The 19,219-nt window shown below is 39.1% G+C and overlaps 1 protein-coding gene across 1 annotated transcript in view; it reads left to right on the top strand.

Moving 5' to 3' along the window:
* The window catches only part of ITFG2 (integrin alpha FG-GAP repeat containing 2), a 137,495-nt gene extending 118,853 nt beyond the window's left edge, over positions 1-18,642 (top strand). The window contains exon 12 of the mRNA XM_053718814.1: positions 17,493-18,642. Coding sequence (XP_053574789.1) covers positions 17,493-17,581 — 89 coding nt within the window. The 3' untranslated portion in view covers positions 17,582-18,642. The remainder of the gene's footprint in view (positions 1-17,492) is intronic.
* Positions 18,643-19,219: the final 577 nt, after the last annotated feature.

The raw sequence follows: 19,219 nt of genomic DNA, 5'->3' as shown, positions 1-19,219 counted from the left end.
CTCAACAGAATGCTAAGCTTCCAAGATACGGATCCAGGTTGAGGGATCCTCAGGCTGAACTGATAGATGCCTTGGCAGTGCCTTGGTCGTTCAGCCTAGCTTATGTGTTTCCACCGTTTCCTCTCCTTCCACACGTGATGGCTCGAATCAAACAGGAGAGAGCTTCAGTAATCCTGATAGCGCCTGCGTGGCCACGTAGGACTTGGTATGTGGATCTAGTGGACATGTCTTCTCTGCCACCGTGGAAACTTCCTTTGAGACAGGACCTTCTCATTCAAGGTCCTTTCCAACATCCAAATCTAATTTCTCTGCAGCTGACTACGTGGAGATTGAACGCTTGATTTTATCGAAGCGAGGATTCTCTGATTCAGTCATCAATACTTTGATACAGGCTAGGAAGCCTGTTACTAGAAAAATCTATCATAAGATATGGCGTAAATATCTTTATTGGTGTGAATCCAAGGGTTACTCATGGAGTAAAGTTAGGATTCCTAGGATTCTGTCTTTTCTCCAAGAAGGATTGGAGAAAGGGTTATTAGCAAGTTCTTTAAAGGGACAAATTTCTGCTTTGTCAATTTTGTTTCACAAACGTTTGGCAGATGTACCAGATGTTCAATCTTTTTGTCAGACTCTATCTAGAATTAAAGGGACGGTCTACACCAGAATTTTTATTGTTTTAAAAGATAGATAATCCCTTTTTTACCCATTTCCCAGTTTTGCATAACCAACACAGTTATAATAATATACTTTTAACCTCTGTGATTATCTTGTATCTAAGCCTCTGCAAACTTCCCCTTTTTTCAGTTCTTTTGACAGACTTGCAGTGTAGCCAATCAGTGCCTGCTCCCAGATTACTTCACATGCACGAGCAGTGTTATCTATATGAAATATGTGAACTAACACCCTCTAGTGGTGGAAAAACTGTTAAAATGCAATCTGAAAGAGGTGGGCTTCAAGGTCTAGGAAATTAGCATATGAACCTCCTAGGTTAAGCTTTCAACTAAGAATACCAAGAGTACAAAGCAAAATTGGTGATAAAAGTAAATTGGAACATTGTTTAAAATTACATGCTCTATCTGAATCATGAAAGTTTATTTTGGCCTAGACTGTCCCTTTAAGCCTGTATTTAAACCAATTATTCCTCCCTGGAGTTTAAATTTAGTTCTTCGTGTTCTTCAAGGGGTTCCGTTTGAACCTATGCATTCCATAGATATTAAGTTGTTATCTTGGAAAGTTCTGTTTTTGGTTGCTATTTCTTCTGCTCGAAGAGTTTCTGAGTTGTGAGCATTACAGTGTGATTCGCCTTATCTCATATTTCATTCTGATAAGGTGGTTTTACGTACCAAACCTGGTTTTCTTCCTAAGGTTGTTTCAAATAAGAATATTAATTAGGAAATTGTTGTTCCTTCCTTGTGTCCTAATCCTTCTTCTAAGAAGGAGCGTCTGTTACATAACCGGGACGTGGTCCATGCCTTAAAGTTTTATTTGCAGGCAACTAAGGATTTACGTCAATCATCTTCATTATTCATTGTTTATTCTGGAAAGCGTAGGGGTCAGAAAGCTACAGATACCTCTCTTTCTTTTTGGCTTAGAAGTATCATCCGCCTGGCATATGCGACTGCTGGACAGCAGCCTCCTGAAAGAATTTACGGCTCACTCTACTAGGGCTGTGGCTTCCACATGGGCCTTTAAAAACGATTCATCTGTTGAACAGATTTGTAAGGCTGCGACTTGGTCATCTCTTCATACTTTTTCCAAATTTTACAAATTTGATACTTTTGCTTCTTCTGGGGCTGTTTTTGGGAGAAAAGTTCTTCAAGCAGTGGTGCCTTCCATTTAGGTCTCTGTCTTTTCCCTCCCTTTCATCCGTGTCCTGTTGCTTTGGTATTGTATCCCACAAGTAAGGATGAAATCCGTGGACTCGTCGTATCTTGTAGAAGAAAAGGAAATTTATGCTTACCTGATTGATTTCTTCTACGAAACGACGAGTCCACGGCCCTCCCTGTCAATTTAAGACAGATTATATTTTTTATTATTTACAACTTCAGTCACCTCTGCACCTTTTAGTTTTTCCTTTCTCTTCCTATAACCTTCGGTCGAATGACGGGGGGTGGAGGGGAAGGGAGGAGCTATATATACAGCTCTGCTGTGGTGCTCTTTGCCACTTCCTGTTAGCAGGAGGATAATATCCCATAAGTAAGGATGAAATCCGTGGACTCGTCGTATCGTAGAAGAAATCAATTTATCAGGTAAGCATAAATTTCCTTTTTTCTTTCATGATTCAGATAGAGCAAGCAATTTTAAGCAACTTTTTAATTTACTCCTATTATCAATTTGTCTTAGTTCTCTTGCTATCTTTATTTAAAAAGCAGAAATGTAAAGCATAATAGCCGGCCCATTTTTGTTTCAGAACCTGGGTTATGCTTGCTTATTGGTTTGCTAAATGTAGCCACCAATATGCAAGCACTATCCATGATGCTGAACCTAAAATGGGCCGGCTCCTAAGCTTAACATTCCGTTTTTTTAAAATAAAGATAGCAAGAGAACGAAGAAAAATTGATAATAGGAGTAAATTAGAAAGTTGCTTAAAATTAAATGCTCTATCTGAATCCTAGAAAAAAAATGGGTTTAGTATCCCTTTAAATTAATATAATATATATATATATATATATATATATATATATATATATATATATATATATATATATATATATATATATATATATATATATATATATATATATATATATATATATAAAGCTTAACTGTATTTATTTGCCATGGTTGATTAATTTGTTGAGACTTAAATGTTACACACTCACTTAATATTATTTCTTTCTCAAGATATGGTGAGTCCACGGAATCATACTAGTGGGAATATCACTCCTGGCCAGCAAGAGGAGGCAAAGAGCACTACAGCAAAGCTGCTATATATGTCACTTCCCTTACCCATAACCCCCAGTCATTCTCTTTGCCTCTAGTGCAAGGAGGAGGTGAAGGGTGTTCTCCAGGTTATCTTTCTCATGGGGGGTGCTGGAGTTGGATATAACAGTACGCCAAGTTTCCAGGTTATGTTTAGGGTCAGAGATTAGCAGACTGCTCTGCTAAGTACCCTGGAGGTTCCTTGGGATTTCAGTCTGATGGTTCTCCTCCATGAGTCTTTTGCTCGTATCAAATGGGAGTGAGCATCAGTATTGTTATACGTTCCTGCATAGTCTCGCAGGATCTTCTTTTCAGACCTAGCAGAGATTTATTTTTTCCATCTTGGTGGTGGTTCCTGTAGAATGACCTTCTAGTTCAGGATCTTTTCTTCCATTCAACTTCTTTTTCTCTGAAGCTTTCTGCTTGGAGATTGCTTAATTATGTCTAAATGTGTTTTTTCTGAATCTGTCATTGAGATCATGATTCAGGGTTGCAAGTCTGTTTCTAATTTCTTTTACCATAGGGTATGGCGTAAATTCCCTGATTGGTGTTAATTTGTGGACTTCTCTTGGAAGTAGGGTCAGGATTCCTAGGAGTTTTGCCCTTCTCCAGGTCGGTCTGGAGGACGGTTTGTCAGTAAGTTCTCTGAAGGGTCATTTTTCTGCGTTGTTTTTTTACACGTGCCTGGTGGATGTCCAGACGTGTATACTTTTGTCAGAACCTGGTTGGTATCAGGTCTGTTGAAGCCTGTTGCTCTTCTTGGAGCTTTACCTTTTGTTTTAAGGTTTTTGCAGCAGGCTCAGTTTGAGCCTTAGCATTCCATAAGATTTTAAATCTTTTTCTTGGAATTTTCTTTTTTGTTATATATTCTGCTCTGTGAGTTCAGGTACTCTGGGCTTTGCAGTGTGATTTGTTTTATCTTTTCGGATAAAGCGTTTTTTTTATCCTAGATGGAACTTTTGTTTGGGAATTGTTGTTCCCTCTCTGTGTCCTTATTCTTATTTTTTGAGGTACGTGTGTGCACAATTTGGATGTTGTGCAGGCTTCTGTTTTTGTTTGTTTTCTCTGTATTACAAAACTACAGCTACTTCTCTTTTTTTCTGGTTGAGAAGTTTACTTTGTTTGCTTTTCAGAACTGTGGGGCTGCAGTTTTCTGAGAGAGTTATGGCTTATCATTCGAGGGTTGTCTCTTCTTTTTGGGCTTTCAAAATGAAGTTTCTGACAGATTCGCAAGTCTGTAACTTTGTTTTTCTTTGCATTTTTTTTCCAAATGTTACAAATTTGATTCATTGTCTCAGTTGAGGCTTCTTTTGAAATAAAGGTTCTTCAAGCAGTGGTGCCTTCTGTTTAGGTCTACCTGTCTTGTCCCTCCCTAATCATCTGTGCCCTCTAGCTTGGGTATTGGTTCCCACTAGTAATTGATGATTCCGTGGACTCGCCATGTCTTAGGAAAGAAAACATAATTTATGCTTACCTGATAAATGTATTTCTTTCCGGATATGGTGAGTCCACGGCCCACCCTTTATTTAAGACAGTTATTTTTTCTAAAACCTCAGGCACTTTTGTGTTATCTTCTTTTTTCCATTTTTCCTTGGGCCGAATGACTGGGGTTTATGGGTAAGGGAAGTGACATATATAGCAGCTTTGCTGTAGTGCCTACTCCTGCTGGCCAGAAGTGATATTCCCACTAGTTTTTGATGATTCCCTGGACTTACCATATCCGGAAAGAAAGAAATTTATCAGGTAAGCAAAAATTATGTTTTTTTTATTAATCTTTTGGAAGACAGATATATAATCATCCCTAATAATACTATGGAACCACAATCTTTACATTCTTTATTCTTAAACGAGGGCAAGCAGGTACTTTAAGATCAGATTTAATTAAAATATCCTATAATATTTTCAGAAAAACTACTAATCATGTATGTCATCTCCCTACAAAATATGTCAATATTTCAAAATATGTTCTACTGCTTTCTCTTTGTAATTTCAAGTGGCACATCCATTAGTGTTTAGGATAATTTTGGTAGCAAAGAAAAACCAGTATCTGAAAACATGTTAGTCAATAAATCTCGCCAATTTGTAGACACATTATTATTATGCAACACTCTTAAAAACACATAAGATAACCGTTTTTAAAGGATTAACTCTACAAGATTTTTTTTTTCTTTCTATAAAAGTGGTGATAGTCCACGAGCCATTACTTCTGGGAAATACCCCTCCTAACCACTAGGAGGAGGTAAAGATTCCCAAAACTCCACAAGCCCTAAAAACCCCTCCTACCTTACTGGAAACTAGTCTTATCTTTGCCACTGCAGGAGGAAGGTGAAGAATGAACGTGCTCCAGATGTTATTCAGAAAGAGAGGGCCAATTTGAGGACCAGGGAGCTACTGTTTGACAGAGGGAATCATTTGGAGTGTGTGAAAGTGGCACGATTACACCCATTGGGAGTTAGTCACAGGCCCTGCCACAGGTGTAGCAGGGACCGGACCCTAGCCTCCTCCTGATGTATTATCGTTATACTCCATATACCTAGATCCTCTGCTGTCACACATACAGCACTGGATTGACTGTCTCCTGGAAGCAGTAATTTCATGCAAGTGGTAAGTCCATTAGTGTGAGTGTCTTTGGGGTTTGTTATGTAGGCACTCATCACTTATCCTCACTTAGCTATTAATAGGTACACTTGGGGTTGTCCAACATAGCCAGGGGACTGTTGTGACAGGCATTTTTTTAATATATTGGGCTTAAGGGAATATTTATAGAATTCTACACCCTATATATTTTTAGCTCAAGTGTGTTATTGTATTTGTGCTCATTGTTTTTTTTTTTTTTACTCCTAGCGTTCTGTATTTTTGATCTTTGCTTGCAAAGTATATAATATAAATTGTGTGCACATCGGGCCTGGTAGGTTAGCGTGCATCAGGGTTTTTAACATGCACGTTCTTGTTTTTTATTTCAATAGTGTGCTGCTGACGTGCATATGTTTTTCTCCCGTGTGTAATCTATTTAGCAGGCTTTGTTTGCTCGTCTGTCAGTTGCTTGGCTTTAGTTTTTTTTCCCCTCTTCGCTGTGTCGGTTTAGTGCTCATCTTTTTCTTTTGTGCTGCTGGATGGAGGATTAACGCTTCTTCACTTGTTTCAGCCATTTTTGTGGAAGGAGTAAGATTTTTAATTCTGCCAAGTTTTTTTTTGGAGTGTAGGATTCTCTGTTTTTTCCTGCCTTTATTTTCTATTCATGATTATTATGCTTTAATCATTGATATTGTTTCCACATTAATTATTTTTTTCTGTGGTTTTCTGTTAATTCATTATGGAGCATACTGAATCTGTCCCCAATACTATGAATGTTAGTATGTCAGAAGCTAGATCCACTGAACACTGCAAGCTTGATGATATTATGCCTCCTACTCAGTTTTGCAACTCTTCTATGGATCATTTTATGCATTCTAATCAGACCAATGCTGCTCTTGCTTCTAAGGATATCTGTCCATCCTCTGTGTGTTCTTTATGAGGAAGTTCTTCAGATTTTGCTCTAGGGTTTAAAGATTTTGTATGCTCTACTGTATATGAAATGTTGGCAGCTATGCCTCCTTCAAGTAAGCGTAAAAGGTTTGTTACTGATAATCCTCCACTTTCTTATCTGATTTTACTAGATCTAACTAAGTCTGTTAAGCTACATGTTTCTGAACCTGTTGCTTCTTAATTATCCTCTGAGTGAGGTATTTTCAGATGATCAGGAGTCAGTTTCTGATCAAGAAACAGTCATCCTCTCTTCTTTTTAAACTTGAACATCTTTGTTCTCTTTTAAGAGCAGTGTTATGTACCGTATGGGGTTCAGGATGCTAAGGTTTCTGAGGATATGGGGTTTAGGATGCTAAGGTTTCTGAGGATATGTCTGTTAAGCAATTGGATTTGATTTTTAAACCTGCTGCTAAGTCTCCAGGGGTTTTTCCAGTTCCAAATGCTATCTCTGAATTTATTTCTAAAAAGAGGTCCAAGACAGGTATCCCATTTAATTCTGCTTTAGGATTTAAGAAGATGTTTCCTTTGCCTGCTCCTAATATAAAGCTTTGGGAAACTATCCCCAAAGTAGACAGTGCTATTTCTACTCTGGCTAATCGGACTACTATTCCTCATGAGAATAGTACTTTTTTTTTTTTTTTTTTTTTTAAAGACCCCATGGATAGAAAAGAAGAATCTTTCCATAGAAAGGCTTTTCAACAAGCAGGTTTTCGTTTTAGACATACAATTAGTATTGCTTGTGTTGCCTCTACATTAACTCCTTAAGACGGCTAATGCTTTAATTTGTGACGCTGTTGTTGACATTAATAAAATCAAAGCCATGGTTGAAATCACGTTCAGCTTATATGGTTTCTAAGGTTTTGTTTCTTTTGGCAATTTTTCTACTTTCCAGTTTCTCTCTTCTCTTTCCTGTTAGCCTCCTTATCTTGCTTTTCGTTTGTATAAGGCAGTTTTGAGGGTATTTTTTTTTTGGGGGGGGGGGGTTTCATGCAATTTATTATTGGGAGATTATTTTTCCTTCTTTTTGTCCTAATCCTGAGAATTCTAAGGAGAGGCTTCTCCATAACTTTGATTTTGTTAGAGCTTTGAAGTTTTATTTGCAGACTACAAAGGATTTTGGGCAATCCTCTAGTTTGTTTGTCAATTTTTCTGATTCTAAAGCTGTTTCATTAGCCTCTTGTTTAAAGCTTTTGATTCATAATTCTTACTTGAAGGTGGGACAGTGTCCTCCAAAATGTGTTACTAGGTCAGTGGCTACTTCCTGTTCTTTTAAGGAGGAGGCATCTGCTGATCAAATTTGCAAAGCAGCTACTTGGTCTCAGTGGCGGCTCGTGGGTGATTCAAATGGGGGTTCACGGATCAGTTATGTAAAATAGTTATATATATATATACACACACACACACACACTGTATATTCAATATAGAACAAAATGGCAGGTCATTACTACTTTTTTGGTGTTAGTTAATATTATGTGATTTTAAACTCTGCCTCCCATAGTCCACTATATTATGATTAAAAAATAATACATTGGGCTCTGACCTTTTAATGTTTAAAACTTTTTTAACTCTCTGTATAAAAAAAAAAGTTAATGCATTCAACATTAAAAACACAGAGCTCTGTGTGTATTATTCATGATGCATTTTACTCCTTAAAAGGGACAGTTCACTTGATTTTTTTTTATTGTTTAAAGAGATAGGTAATCTCTTTATTACACATTCCCTATTTTTGCATAACCAACACAGTTATATTAATACACATATTACCTCTGTGATTATCTTACAATGGATACTGTTATATTAGTTTAAAATGTAAACATTTTTTTCTTTACATCTTCCAGGTTTAAATGCTGAGCATAAGGATGATAGAATAATTTTGAGTACTGTTTTTCTTTAAACAAATTTAAATTTGATGTTACTTTTCAGGGTTTTTAATAATGATGATATTTTAAGGGAGATGAAAATGCATAATGTTAGGCACTTCTTGGCAAATCATATATAAAACAGATTAAGAATCAGTTAGGATTTCCTGCATACATCTAGTACGCTTTCAGTTTATAGTTTTATTATAATAGGTTGAAAACACGTTGTATTCTGAAATGCTGACATTTAACTGCCAACAAAATCTGCGTTACACTTACTCCAGGAGTCAGTGGTGCAAAAGTGAGCATAGACTGTTACCTGAGAGCGAGGCAAGTGGGCTCTCTCATACATTTGCTCTATTACATTGCCTCTGCCTGCCTACTTAGGTTTTAGACCTCTCAGGATTTTCCACCACTAATCCTCCACGCCACCAACTTCCAACTTGGTCACTGTCACTAACTGCCCAAAATGAGCTCCTCTCAGCTCAACGAAGATCTCCACAATGATATTTTGCGCCGTTGAGGGAGAGGAGCCTCGTCAAGCGTCATCACGTGACTGAAGTGATGACGTCACATATCCGGGCCGTTAGCACCACCTCTGCTCACTCGCACTGTCGAACAGGCTGAACTTAGCGATTAAGACATTATAGGGATGGGTTGGGGGCAGGCTGCAGGCAAATGTACCCAGTTTTTCAAAATTTGGCATTTTTTATGTAATAAAAAAATCATAATTTATGCTTACCTGATAAATTTATTTCTCTTGTAGTGTATCCAGTCCACGGATCATCCATTACTTATGGGATATTAACTCCTCCCCAACAGGAAGTGCAAGAGGATTCACCCAGCAGAGCTGCTATATAGCTCCTCCCCTAACTGCCATTACCAGTCATTCGACCGAAAACATGCAGAGAAAGGAAAACCATAGGGTACAGTGGTGACTGTAGTTTAATGGAAAAATTACCTGCCTTAAAGTGACAGGGCGGGCCGTGGACTGGATACACTACAAGAGAAATAAATTTATCAGGTAAGCATAAATTATGTTTTCTCTTGTTAAGTGTATCCAGTCCACGGATCATCCATTACTTATGGGATACCAATACCAAAGCTAAAGTACACGGATGACGGGAGGGACAGGCAGGCTCTTTATACGGAAGGAACCACTGCCTGAAGAACCTTTCTCCCAAAAATAGCCTCCGAAGAAGCAAAAGTGTCAAATTTGTAAAATTTGGAAAAAGTATGAAGAGAAGACCAAGTTGCAGCCTTGCAAATCTGTTCAACAGAAGCCTCATTCTTAAAGGCCCAAGTGGAAGCCACAGCTCTAGTAGAATGTGCTGTAATTCTTTCAGGAGGCTGCTGTCCAGCAGTCTCATAGGCTAACCGTATTATGCTACGAAGCCAAAAGGAGAGAGAGGTAGCCGAAGCTTTTTGACCTCTCCTCTGACCAGAATAAACGACAAACAGGGAAGACGTTTGTCGAAAATCCTTAGTTGCCTGTAGATAAAATTTCAGGGCACGGACTACATCTAGATTGTGTAGCAGACGTTCCTTTTTCGAAGAAGGATTAGGACACAAAGATGTAACCACAATCTCTTGATTGATATTCCTGTTAGTGACCACCTTAGGTAGGAACCCAGGTTTAGTACGCAGAACTACCTTGTCTGAATGAAAAATCAGATAAGGAGAATCACAATGTAAGGCAGATAACTCAGAGACTCTTCGAGCCGAGGAAATCGCCATTAAAAACAGAACTTTCCAAGATAACAACTTGATATCAATGGAATGAAGGGGTTCAAACGGAACCCCCTGTAAAACATTAAGAACTAAGTTCAAACTCCATGGTTGAGCAACAGTTTTAAACACAGGCTTGATCCTAGCTAAAGCCTGACAAAAAGCTTGAACGTCCGGAACTTCTGACAGACGTTTGTGTAAAAGAATGGACAGAGCTGAAATCTGTCCCTTTAAGGAACTAGCGGATAAACCCTTTTCTAAACCTTCTTGTAGAAAAGACAATATCCTCGGAATCCTAACCTTACTCCATGAGTAACTCTTGGATTCGCACCAATATAAGTATTTGCGCCATATCTTATGGTAAATCTTTCTGGTAACAGGCTTCCTAGCCTGTATTAAGGTATCAATAACTGACTCAGAAAAACCACGTTTTGATAAAATCAAGCGTTCAATTTCCAAGCAGTCAGCTTCAGAGAAATTAGATTTTGATGTTTGAAGGGACCCTGGATCAGAAGGTCCTGTTTCAGAGGTAGCGACCAAGGTGGACAGGATGACATGTCCACTAGATCTGCATACCAAGTCCTGCGTGGCCATGCAGGCGTTATTAGAATCACTGATGCTCTCTCCTGTTGGATTCTGGCAATCAATCGAGGAAGCATCGGGAAGGGTGGAAACACATAAGCCATCCCGAAGGTCCAAGGTGCTGTCAAAGCATCTATCAGAACCGCTCCCGGATCCCTGGATCTGGACCCGTAACGAGGAAGCTTGGCGTTCTGTCGAGACGCCATGAGATCTATCTCTGGTTTGCCCCAACGTCGAAGTATTTGGGCAAAGACCTCCGGATGAAGTTCCCACTCCCCCGGATGAAAAGTCTGACGACTTAAGAAATCCGCCTCCCAGTTCTCCACTCCCGGGATGTGGATTGCTGACAGGTGGCAAGAGTGAGACTCTGCCCAGCGAATTATCTTTGATACTTCCATCATTGCTAGAGAGCTTCTTGTCCCTCCCTGATGGTTGATGTAAGCTACAGTCGTGATGTTGTCCGACTGAAACCTGATGAACCCCCGAGTTGTTAACTGGGGCCAAGCCAGAAGGGCATTGAGAACTGCTCTCAATTCCAGAATGTTTATTGGTAGGAGACTCTCCTCCTGATTCCATTGTCCCTGAGCCTTCAGAGAATTCCAGACAGCGCCCCAACCTAGTAGGCTGGCGTCTGTTGTTACAATTGTCCAGTCCGGCCTGCTGAATGGCATCCCCTGGACAGATGTGGCCGAGAAAGCCACCATAGAAGAGAATTTCTGGTCTCTTGATCCAGATTCAGAGTAGGGGACAAGTCTGAGTAATCCCCATTCCACTGACTTAGCATGCACAATTGCAGCGGTCTGAGATGTAGACGTGCAAAGGGTACTATGTCCATTGCTGCTACCATTAAGCCGATCACCTCCATGCATTGAGCTACTGACGGGTGTTGAATGGAATGAAGGACACGGCATGCATTTTGAAGCTTTGTTAACCTGTCTTCTGTCAGGTAAATCTTCATTTCTACAGAATCTATAAGAGTCCCCAAGAAGGGAACTCTTGTGAGTGGAAAGAGAGAACTCTTCTTTTCGTTCACCTTCCATCCATGCGACCTTAGAAATGCCAGTACTAACTCTGTATGAGACTTGGCAGTTTGAAAGCTTGAAGCTTGTATCAGAATGTCGTCTAGGTACGGAGCTACCGCAATTCCTCGCGGTCTTAGTACCGCCAGAAGAGCACACAGAACCTTTGTGAAGATTCTCGGAGCCGTAGCCAATCCGAATGGAAGAGCTACAAACTGGTAATGCCTGTCTAGAAAGGCAAACCTTAGATACCGGTAATGATCTTTGTGAATCGGTATGTGAAGGTAAGCATCCTTTAAATCCACTGTGGTCATGTACTGACCCTTTTGGATCATGGGTAAAATTGTCCGAATAGTTTCCATTTTGAACGATGGAACTCTTAGGAATTTGTTTAGGATCTTTAAATCCAAGATTGGCCTGAAAGTTCCCTCTTTTTTGGGAACCACAAACAGATTTGAGTAAAACCCTTGTCCTTGTTCCGACCGCGGAACCGGATGGATCACTCCCATTAATAAAAGATCTTGTACGCAGCGTAGAAACGCCTCTTTCTTTATTTGGTTTGTTGACAACCTTGACAGATGAAATCTCCCTCTTGGGGGAGAGAATTTGAAGTCTAGACGGTATCCCTGAGATATGATCTCTAACGCCCAGGGATCCTGGACATCTCTTGCCCAAGCCTGGGCGAAGAGAGAAAGTCTGCCCCCCACTAGATCCGTTCCCGGATCGGGGGCCCTCGATTCATGCTGTCTTAGGGGCAGCAGCAGGTTTCCTGGCCTGCTTGCCCTTGTTCCAGGACTGGTTAGGTCTCCAGCCTTGTCTGTAGCGAGCAACAGCTCCTTCCTGTTTTGGTGCAGAGGAAGTTGATGCTGCTCCTGCTTTGAAATTACGAAAGGAACGAAAATTAGACTGTCTAGCCTTAGGTTTGGCTCTGTCTTGAGGCAGGGCATGGCCTTTACCTCCTGTAATGTCAGCGATAATTTCTTTCAACCCGGGCCCGAATAAGGTCTGCCCTTTGAAAGGTATATTAAGCAATTTAGATTTAGAAGTAACGTCAGCTGACCAGGATTTTAGCCACAGTGCTCTGCGTGCCTGAATGGCGAATCCGGAATTCTTAGCCGTAAGTTTAGTTAAATGTACTACGGCATCTGAAATAAATGAGTTAGCTAACTTAAGGGCTTTAAGCTTGTGTGTAATCTCATCTAATGGAGCTGATTCAAGTGTCTCTTCCAGAGACTCAAACCAAAATGCTGCTGCAGCCGTGACAGGTGCAATGCATGCAAGAGGTTGCAATATAAAACCTTGTTGAACAAACATTTTCTTAAGGTAACCCTCTAACTTTTTATCCATTGGATCTGAAAAGGCACAGCTATCCTCCACCGGGATAGTGGTACGCTTAGCTAAAGTAGAAACTGCTCCCTCCACCTTAGGGACCGTTTGCCATAAGTCCCGTGTGGTGGCGTCTATTGGAAACATCTTTCTAAATATCGGAGGGGGTGAGAACGGCACACCGGGTCTATCCCACTCCTTAGTAACAATTTCAGTAAGTCTCTTAGGTATAGGAAAAACGTCAGTACTCGCCGGGTACCGCAAAATATTTATCCAACCTACACATTTTCTCTGGTATTGCAACTGTGTTACAATCATTCAGAGCCGCTAACACCTCCCCTAGTAATACACGGAGGTTTTCCAGCTTAAATTTAAAATTTGAAATATCTGAATCCAGTTTGTTTGGATCAGAACCGTCACCCGCAGAATGAAGCTCTCCGTCCTCATGTTCTGCAAATTGTGACGCAGTGTCTGACATGGCCCTAATATTATCAGCGCACTCTGTTCTCACCCCAGAGTGATCACGCTTACCTCTTAGTTCTGGTAATTTAGCCAAAACTTCAGTCATAACAGTAGCCATATCCTGTAATGTGATTTGTAATGGCCGCCCAGATGTACTCGGCGCTACAATATCACGCACCTCCCGAGCGGGAGATGCAGGTACTGACACGTGAGGCGAGTTAGTCGGCATAACTCTCCCCTCGTTGTTTGGTGAAATATGTTCAATTTGTACAGATTGACTTTTATTTAAAGTAGCATCAATACAGTTAGTACATAAATTTCTATTGGGCTCCACTTTGGCTTTAGCACATATAGCACAGATATCTTCCTCTGAATCAGACATGTTTAACACACTAGCAAATAAACTAGCAACTTGGAAATACTTTTCAAGTAATTTACTATAATATGAAAACGTACTGTGCCTATAAGAAGCACAGAAAAAGTTATGACAGTTGAAAATTAATAAACTGAAAAGTTATAGCATCAAATCTTTGTAAAAAACACAATTTTAGCAAAGGATTGCTCCCATTAGCAAAGGATAACTAACCCTGATAGCAGAAAAAAAAAAAAAAATACAGAAATAAACGTTTTTTTTTTTTTTTTATCACAGTCAACTACAATCTCACAGCTCTGCTGTGAGTGATTACCTCCCTCAAAACAAGTTTTGAAGACCCCTGAGTTCTGTAGAGATGAACCGGATCATGCAGGGAAGACAATAAACTTCTGACTGAATTTTTTGATGCGTAGCAAAAGCACCAAAAAAGGTCCCTCCCCCTCACACATAACAGTGAGAGAGATCAGTAAACTGTCATAAATTAAATAAAACGACTGCCAAGTGGAAAAAAATAGTGCCCAAAACATTTTTTCACCCAGTACCTCAGAAAATTAAACGATTTTACATGCCAGCAAAAAACGTTTAACATTAATAAATTGAGTGTTATTAAAAAGCCTGTTGCTAGTCCCTGCAAATTAGGCTAAAGTTTTATGCATACAGTATAATTCCAGTGAAGTGCCATTCCCCAGAATACTGAAGTGTAAAATATACATACATGACAGCCTGATACCAGTTGCTGCTACTGCATTTAAAGGGACAGTAAAGTCAAAACTAAACTTTCATGATTCAGATAGGGCATGCAATTTTAAACAACATTCCAATTTACTTTTATCATCAAATTTGCTTTGTGCCCTTGGTGTTATTTTTGAAAAGCTAAACCTAACTAGGCTCAAACTGATTTCTAAACAGTTGAAAACCGCCTCCTAGCTCAGAGCATTTTGAAAGTTTTTTACAGTTAGACTGTGCTAGTTCACATGTGTCATATAGATAACATTGTGCTCACTCCCGTGGAGTTATTTAGGAGTCTTCACTGATTGACTACACTGCATGTCTGTCAAAGGCACTTAGATAAGGAGGCTGTCTGCAAAGGCTTAGATACAAGGTAATCACAGAGGTAAAAAGTATATTAATATAACTCTGTTGGTTATGCAAAAACAGGGAATGGGTAATAAAGGGATTATCTATCTTTTTAAATAAGAAAAATGTTGGTGTAGACTGTCCCTTTAAGGCTGAGTTTACATTATATCGGTATGGCAGAATTTTCTCATCAATTCCATTGTCAGAAAATAATAAGCTGCTACATACCTCTTTGCAGATTAATCTGCCCGCTGTCCCCTGATCTGAAGTTTACCTCTCCTCAGATGGCCGAGAAACAGCAATATGATCTTAACTACTCCGGCTAAAATCATAGAAAAACTCAGGTAGATTCTTCTTCAAATTCTACCAGGAAGGAATAACACACTCCGGTGCTATTATAAAATAACAAACTTTTGATTGAAGGTATGAAACTAAGTATAATCACCACAGTCCTCTCACACATCCTATCTATTCGTTGGGTGCAAGAGAATGACTGGTAATGGCAGTTAGGGGAGGAGCTATATAGCAGCTCTGCTGGGTGAATCCTCTTGCACTTCCTGTTGGGGAGGAGTTAATATCCCATAAGTAATGGATGATCCGTGGACTGGATACACTTAACAAGAGAAATACACTTTTTTTTTGTAGTGTAGCTGCCCCCCACCTCATTTACCCCCTCCCAGTTAGCTATCCTACTTCCACAGTATGATCCCCCTCTCCCTCCTCCCCCCTGTTGCTAAAATTATAACTAAGTAACTATGCTGAATCTTTACTAGACCACCTTACTGGAAGAAAAGAGGGCAGGCTACCTCAGTTTATTTCCATAATTACACATGTGCAGAATCCATGCTATATATGCATATTCATTTGTGATTGGTTAGCAAGTGTTCTTTTGTTGTAGGGAACAGAGAAATCAGTAGACGAAATAAAGCTGCATTATTCATTGCAAAATTCTTCTCAAATATGAAGGTACCTTATCATGCAGTTTACACTTTGGGGCTAATTTATCATAGTGCGAGCGGAGATGATACAATGTAGGGTATCATATCCGCCGCACATCGATAAATGCCGACAGCATACGCTGTTGGCATTTGTCATTGCATAAGCAGTTCTTCTAAACTGCTTGCGCAATGCTGCCCTCTGCAGATTCACGGCCAATCAGCCGCTAGCAATGGGTGTCAATCAGATCGGATTGAAGACCGCAGCCTCAGAGGCAGCGGACAAGTTATGGAGCAGTGGTCTGTAGAAGGCTGGAGCAGAAACAGGGGCATCAAGCTTCATTCGGAGCTTGATAATTCGGCCCCTTTGTGTTTAATGTCCCTTTAAGGAATTTGTGTATGTGGCTTTAGCCAATAAGATTCCGCTTGTAAATAAGCCAGAACAGTGCTCTAAGCAATCACTGTGTAGCATTGCCCTGAAAACAGGAAAGCTCATTCAAAATGCAGCGTGTACGCCATCTTTTGCCCTTTTACAAAGAATTGACAAAGCACAGTATGCTAAAGTCATTTATGAAAAAAAACAAGTTCTCTATTGTTTATTTATTCCCAAAACATGTTTAATTAAGTTTGTGTTTAATGTTCCTGTTGTAAATAAAGAAACTTGAGCTCTAAAAAGATTTTTAAAATACTGGTTAAAAGGACAGTTTACCCTAAATTTTTATCCCCCTTAATTTGTTCCCAATGATGCATTTTACCTGCTGGAATGTATTAAATTATTTACAAATGGCTGCTTTACCTTCATTTCAGCATCTGAAATAGCTGATTTTGCCTGTGATATCCCTACCTATACTGAACGTTTCTATAATTACAGGGACATGAAACCCAATTATTTTCTTCCATGATTCAGATAGAGAATACAATTTTAAACAACTTTTAAATTTACTTATATTATCTAATTTGCTTATTTCTCTTGGTATCCTTTGTTGATAAAGCGGTGATGAACTACTGGGAGCTAGCTAAATGCATTGAGTAAGTCAATAACTTGAGGTATATATGTGCAGCCTCTAATCAGGAGCTCCTAAACCTACCTAGTTGTCCCTTTCAACAAAGGATACCAAAAGAAGAAAACAAATACGATAATATAAGTAAATTAGAAAGTTGTTTATCTGAATCATGAAAGAAAACATTTGGGCTTCTTGTCCCTTTTAAGTATAGGCTATAAAAAAAGCTGTGTAAACATAGCCAGCAGAAAAAGATTACCCTCCTAGTGGGGGTATGAGAGATAATAATAGTGTTAATTCCCATTGTATTGGGGGTTGGTATACAGACAGAGATAATGTAAATAAGCATTTGTGTGTACAGAAAGTGAGGCAATAAGGAGAACTGATTTCCCAGTAAGCTCAACCCATTTTGATGGGTTGTGCTGTCAAATAACCTTATACAAAAATAAACATAAAGGAGCAATTTCTCATACCTTTTGTACTCTGCTGCTGGTATAACAAGCCATTGAAAACAGTACACTGTCCCTTTAATGCTGAGTCTTTTAGTGTCAACGACTAAACCGACATGAAGTGGTGAAATAAATAAACCAACTCTTTAAACAAATGTTATCATCCATCAAATTATGTTTTTAAGATCAGCTGGTTTATGTTTCACAGCTGTATTTTCCTTCTATTTTCCCCAGATGCAAATGATATCTCTGCTGTCCGGGAGTGTATTCACCAGACCTTGTACTTTCCCAGAGGAGCAAATAAGAATCCTGATGTAGCCTGAGTTTAGCCATAAGGAGACTGACAACAGATTGATAGAATGTTTGTGAGATCCTGGGATTTTCTTCCTTCATAATGTGGAGATGTCCCTCGTACATTGACTACTGTGCATATGTGTTTATTCTCAGACTTTTGTCACAATGGAGATCCTACACATAACATTATTCCAGTTCTATCATCCCAGACTCTCATTCCTACTTTATTCTGCAGCCTGAAGCATCTCTTTCTCAGAGGACAATAAAGCACTGCTTGTTACCCACATCAACCTAACAGGCTTCAGAGACAGTGCAATTATGTGTCCCTTAGGTACTAGGAAGCCGTATGAAGGGACAGGTGAGGTCTGTATAATTTATTTGAAACTAAATTTTAGATATACAATGGTGTCATCTGTTGTAAGCTTTTTATTGATATTAATTGCTGTTTTTTTGTATACCAACCCAACATGTGTCAGTGAGCAGTATATACCAATTTTCATATAACTGCATGTAAAAGACACTACTATAAAGAATAATATGCACAGATACTGATCTAAACATCCAGTATAAAACCTTTTATATACTTAGAAGCTCCCAGTTTAGCATTATTGATGAGGTTAGGCTGAGACCCCCACCTCTCCAGCATATGAAAATACCCATTACACAAACAGGAGCAAGCAGGAGTCTGTAGACCTGGGTCTACATCTGACACTTTGGGGCAGGGTTAGGAGTCTGAAAATCAGCACAATGTTTAGAAGAAAAAAAATAAGCATAACTATACACTCCCAGATGGGCTATATAAATGGATCATTTACAAAACATTTATGCATTATTATGTATAGTGTCCCTTTAAGACAGAAGGATACTCCTACAAGCAAAGGAATTAATTATGCTTTTGTAGTTTTGATGACAAATTTTGATTTTTATTCTAGTCTTGTCTTCTGATTACATTGTGTTTTAAAATTTGTTACATTATAGTTTTTAAAAATTTTAGTTTTTGTTAATGAAGACAAGTCCTTTTTTGTTAAAAATTCTCATTAAAAGATTCACAATTTATTTTCAGAAGAATAAAAGAAATGATTGATTTTTATACACAGGTTGTGTAAATTTATTATATATATCTTTCTCCTAAAATCATGTAGCCATACCTTTATTATTAGACAGTATTTTAAAAGGTTGGAATATACACTATTTGCCATCACATTCACATCTGTGATATGGAAGGAAAATTAACAATTCTAAAAGCCTCTTAGAATGGTTCATATTTCTTAAATGTAATTAGCAAGAGTCCATGAGCTAGTGACGTATGGGATATACATTCCTACCAGGAGGGGCAAAGTTTCCCAAACCTCAAAATGCCTCTAAATACACCCCTCACCACACCCACAATTCAGTTTTACAAACTTTGCCTCCCATGGAGGTGGTGAAGTAAGTTTGTGCTAGATTTCTACGTTGATATGAGCTTCGCAGCAGGCTGAAGCCCGGTTTTCCTCAGAGTGCAGTGAATGTCAGAAGGATGTGAAGAGAGTATTGCCTATTTGAATACCATGGTCTTCCTCTAGGGGATCTATTTCATAGGTTCTCTGTTATCGGTCGTAGAGATTTCTTCTCCTACCTCCCTTTTCAGATCGACGATATACTCTTATATACCATTACCTCTACTGATT

Source organism: Bombina bombina, chromosome 6 (genome assembly GCF_027579735.1).
Source record: "Bombina bombina isolate aBomBom1 chromosome 6, aBomBom1.pri, whole genome shotgun sequence".
NCBI lineage: Eukaryota > Metazoa > Chordata > Amphibia > Anura > Bombinatoridae > Bombina > Bombina bombina.
Note: the sequence above shows the minus strand (reverse complement) of the source record. Positions and strands in the feature narration are given on the sequence as shown.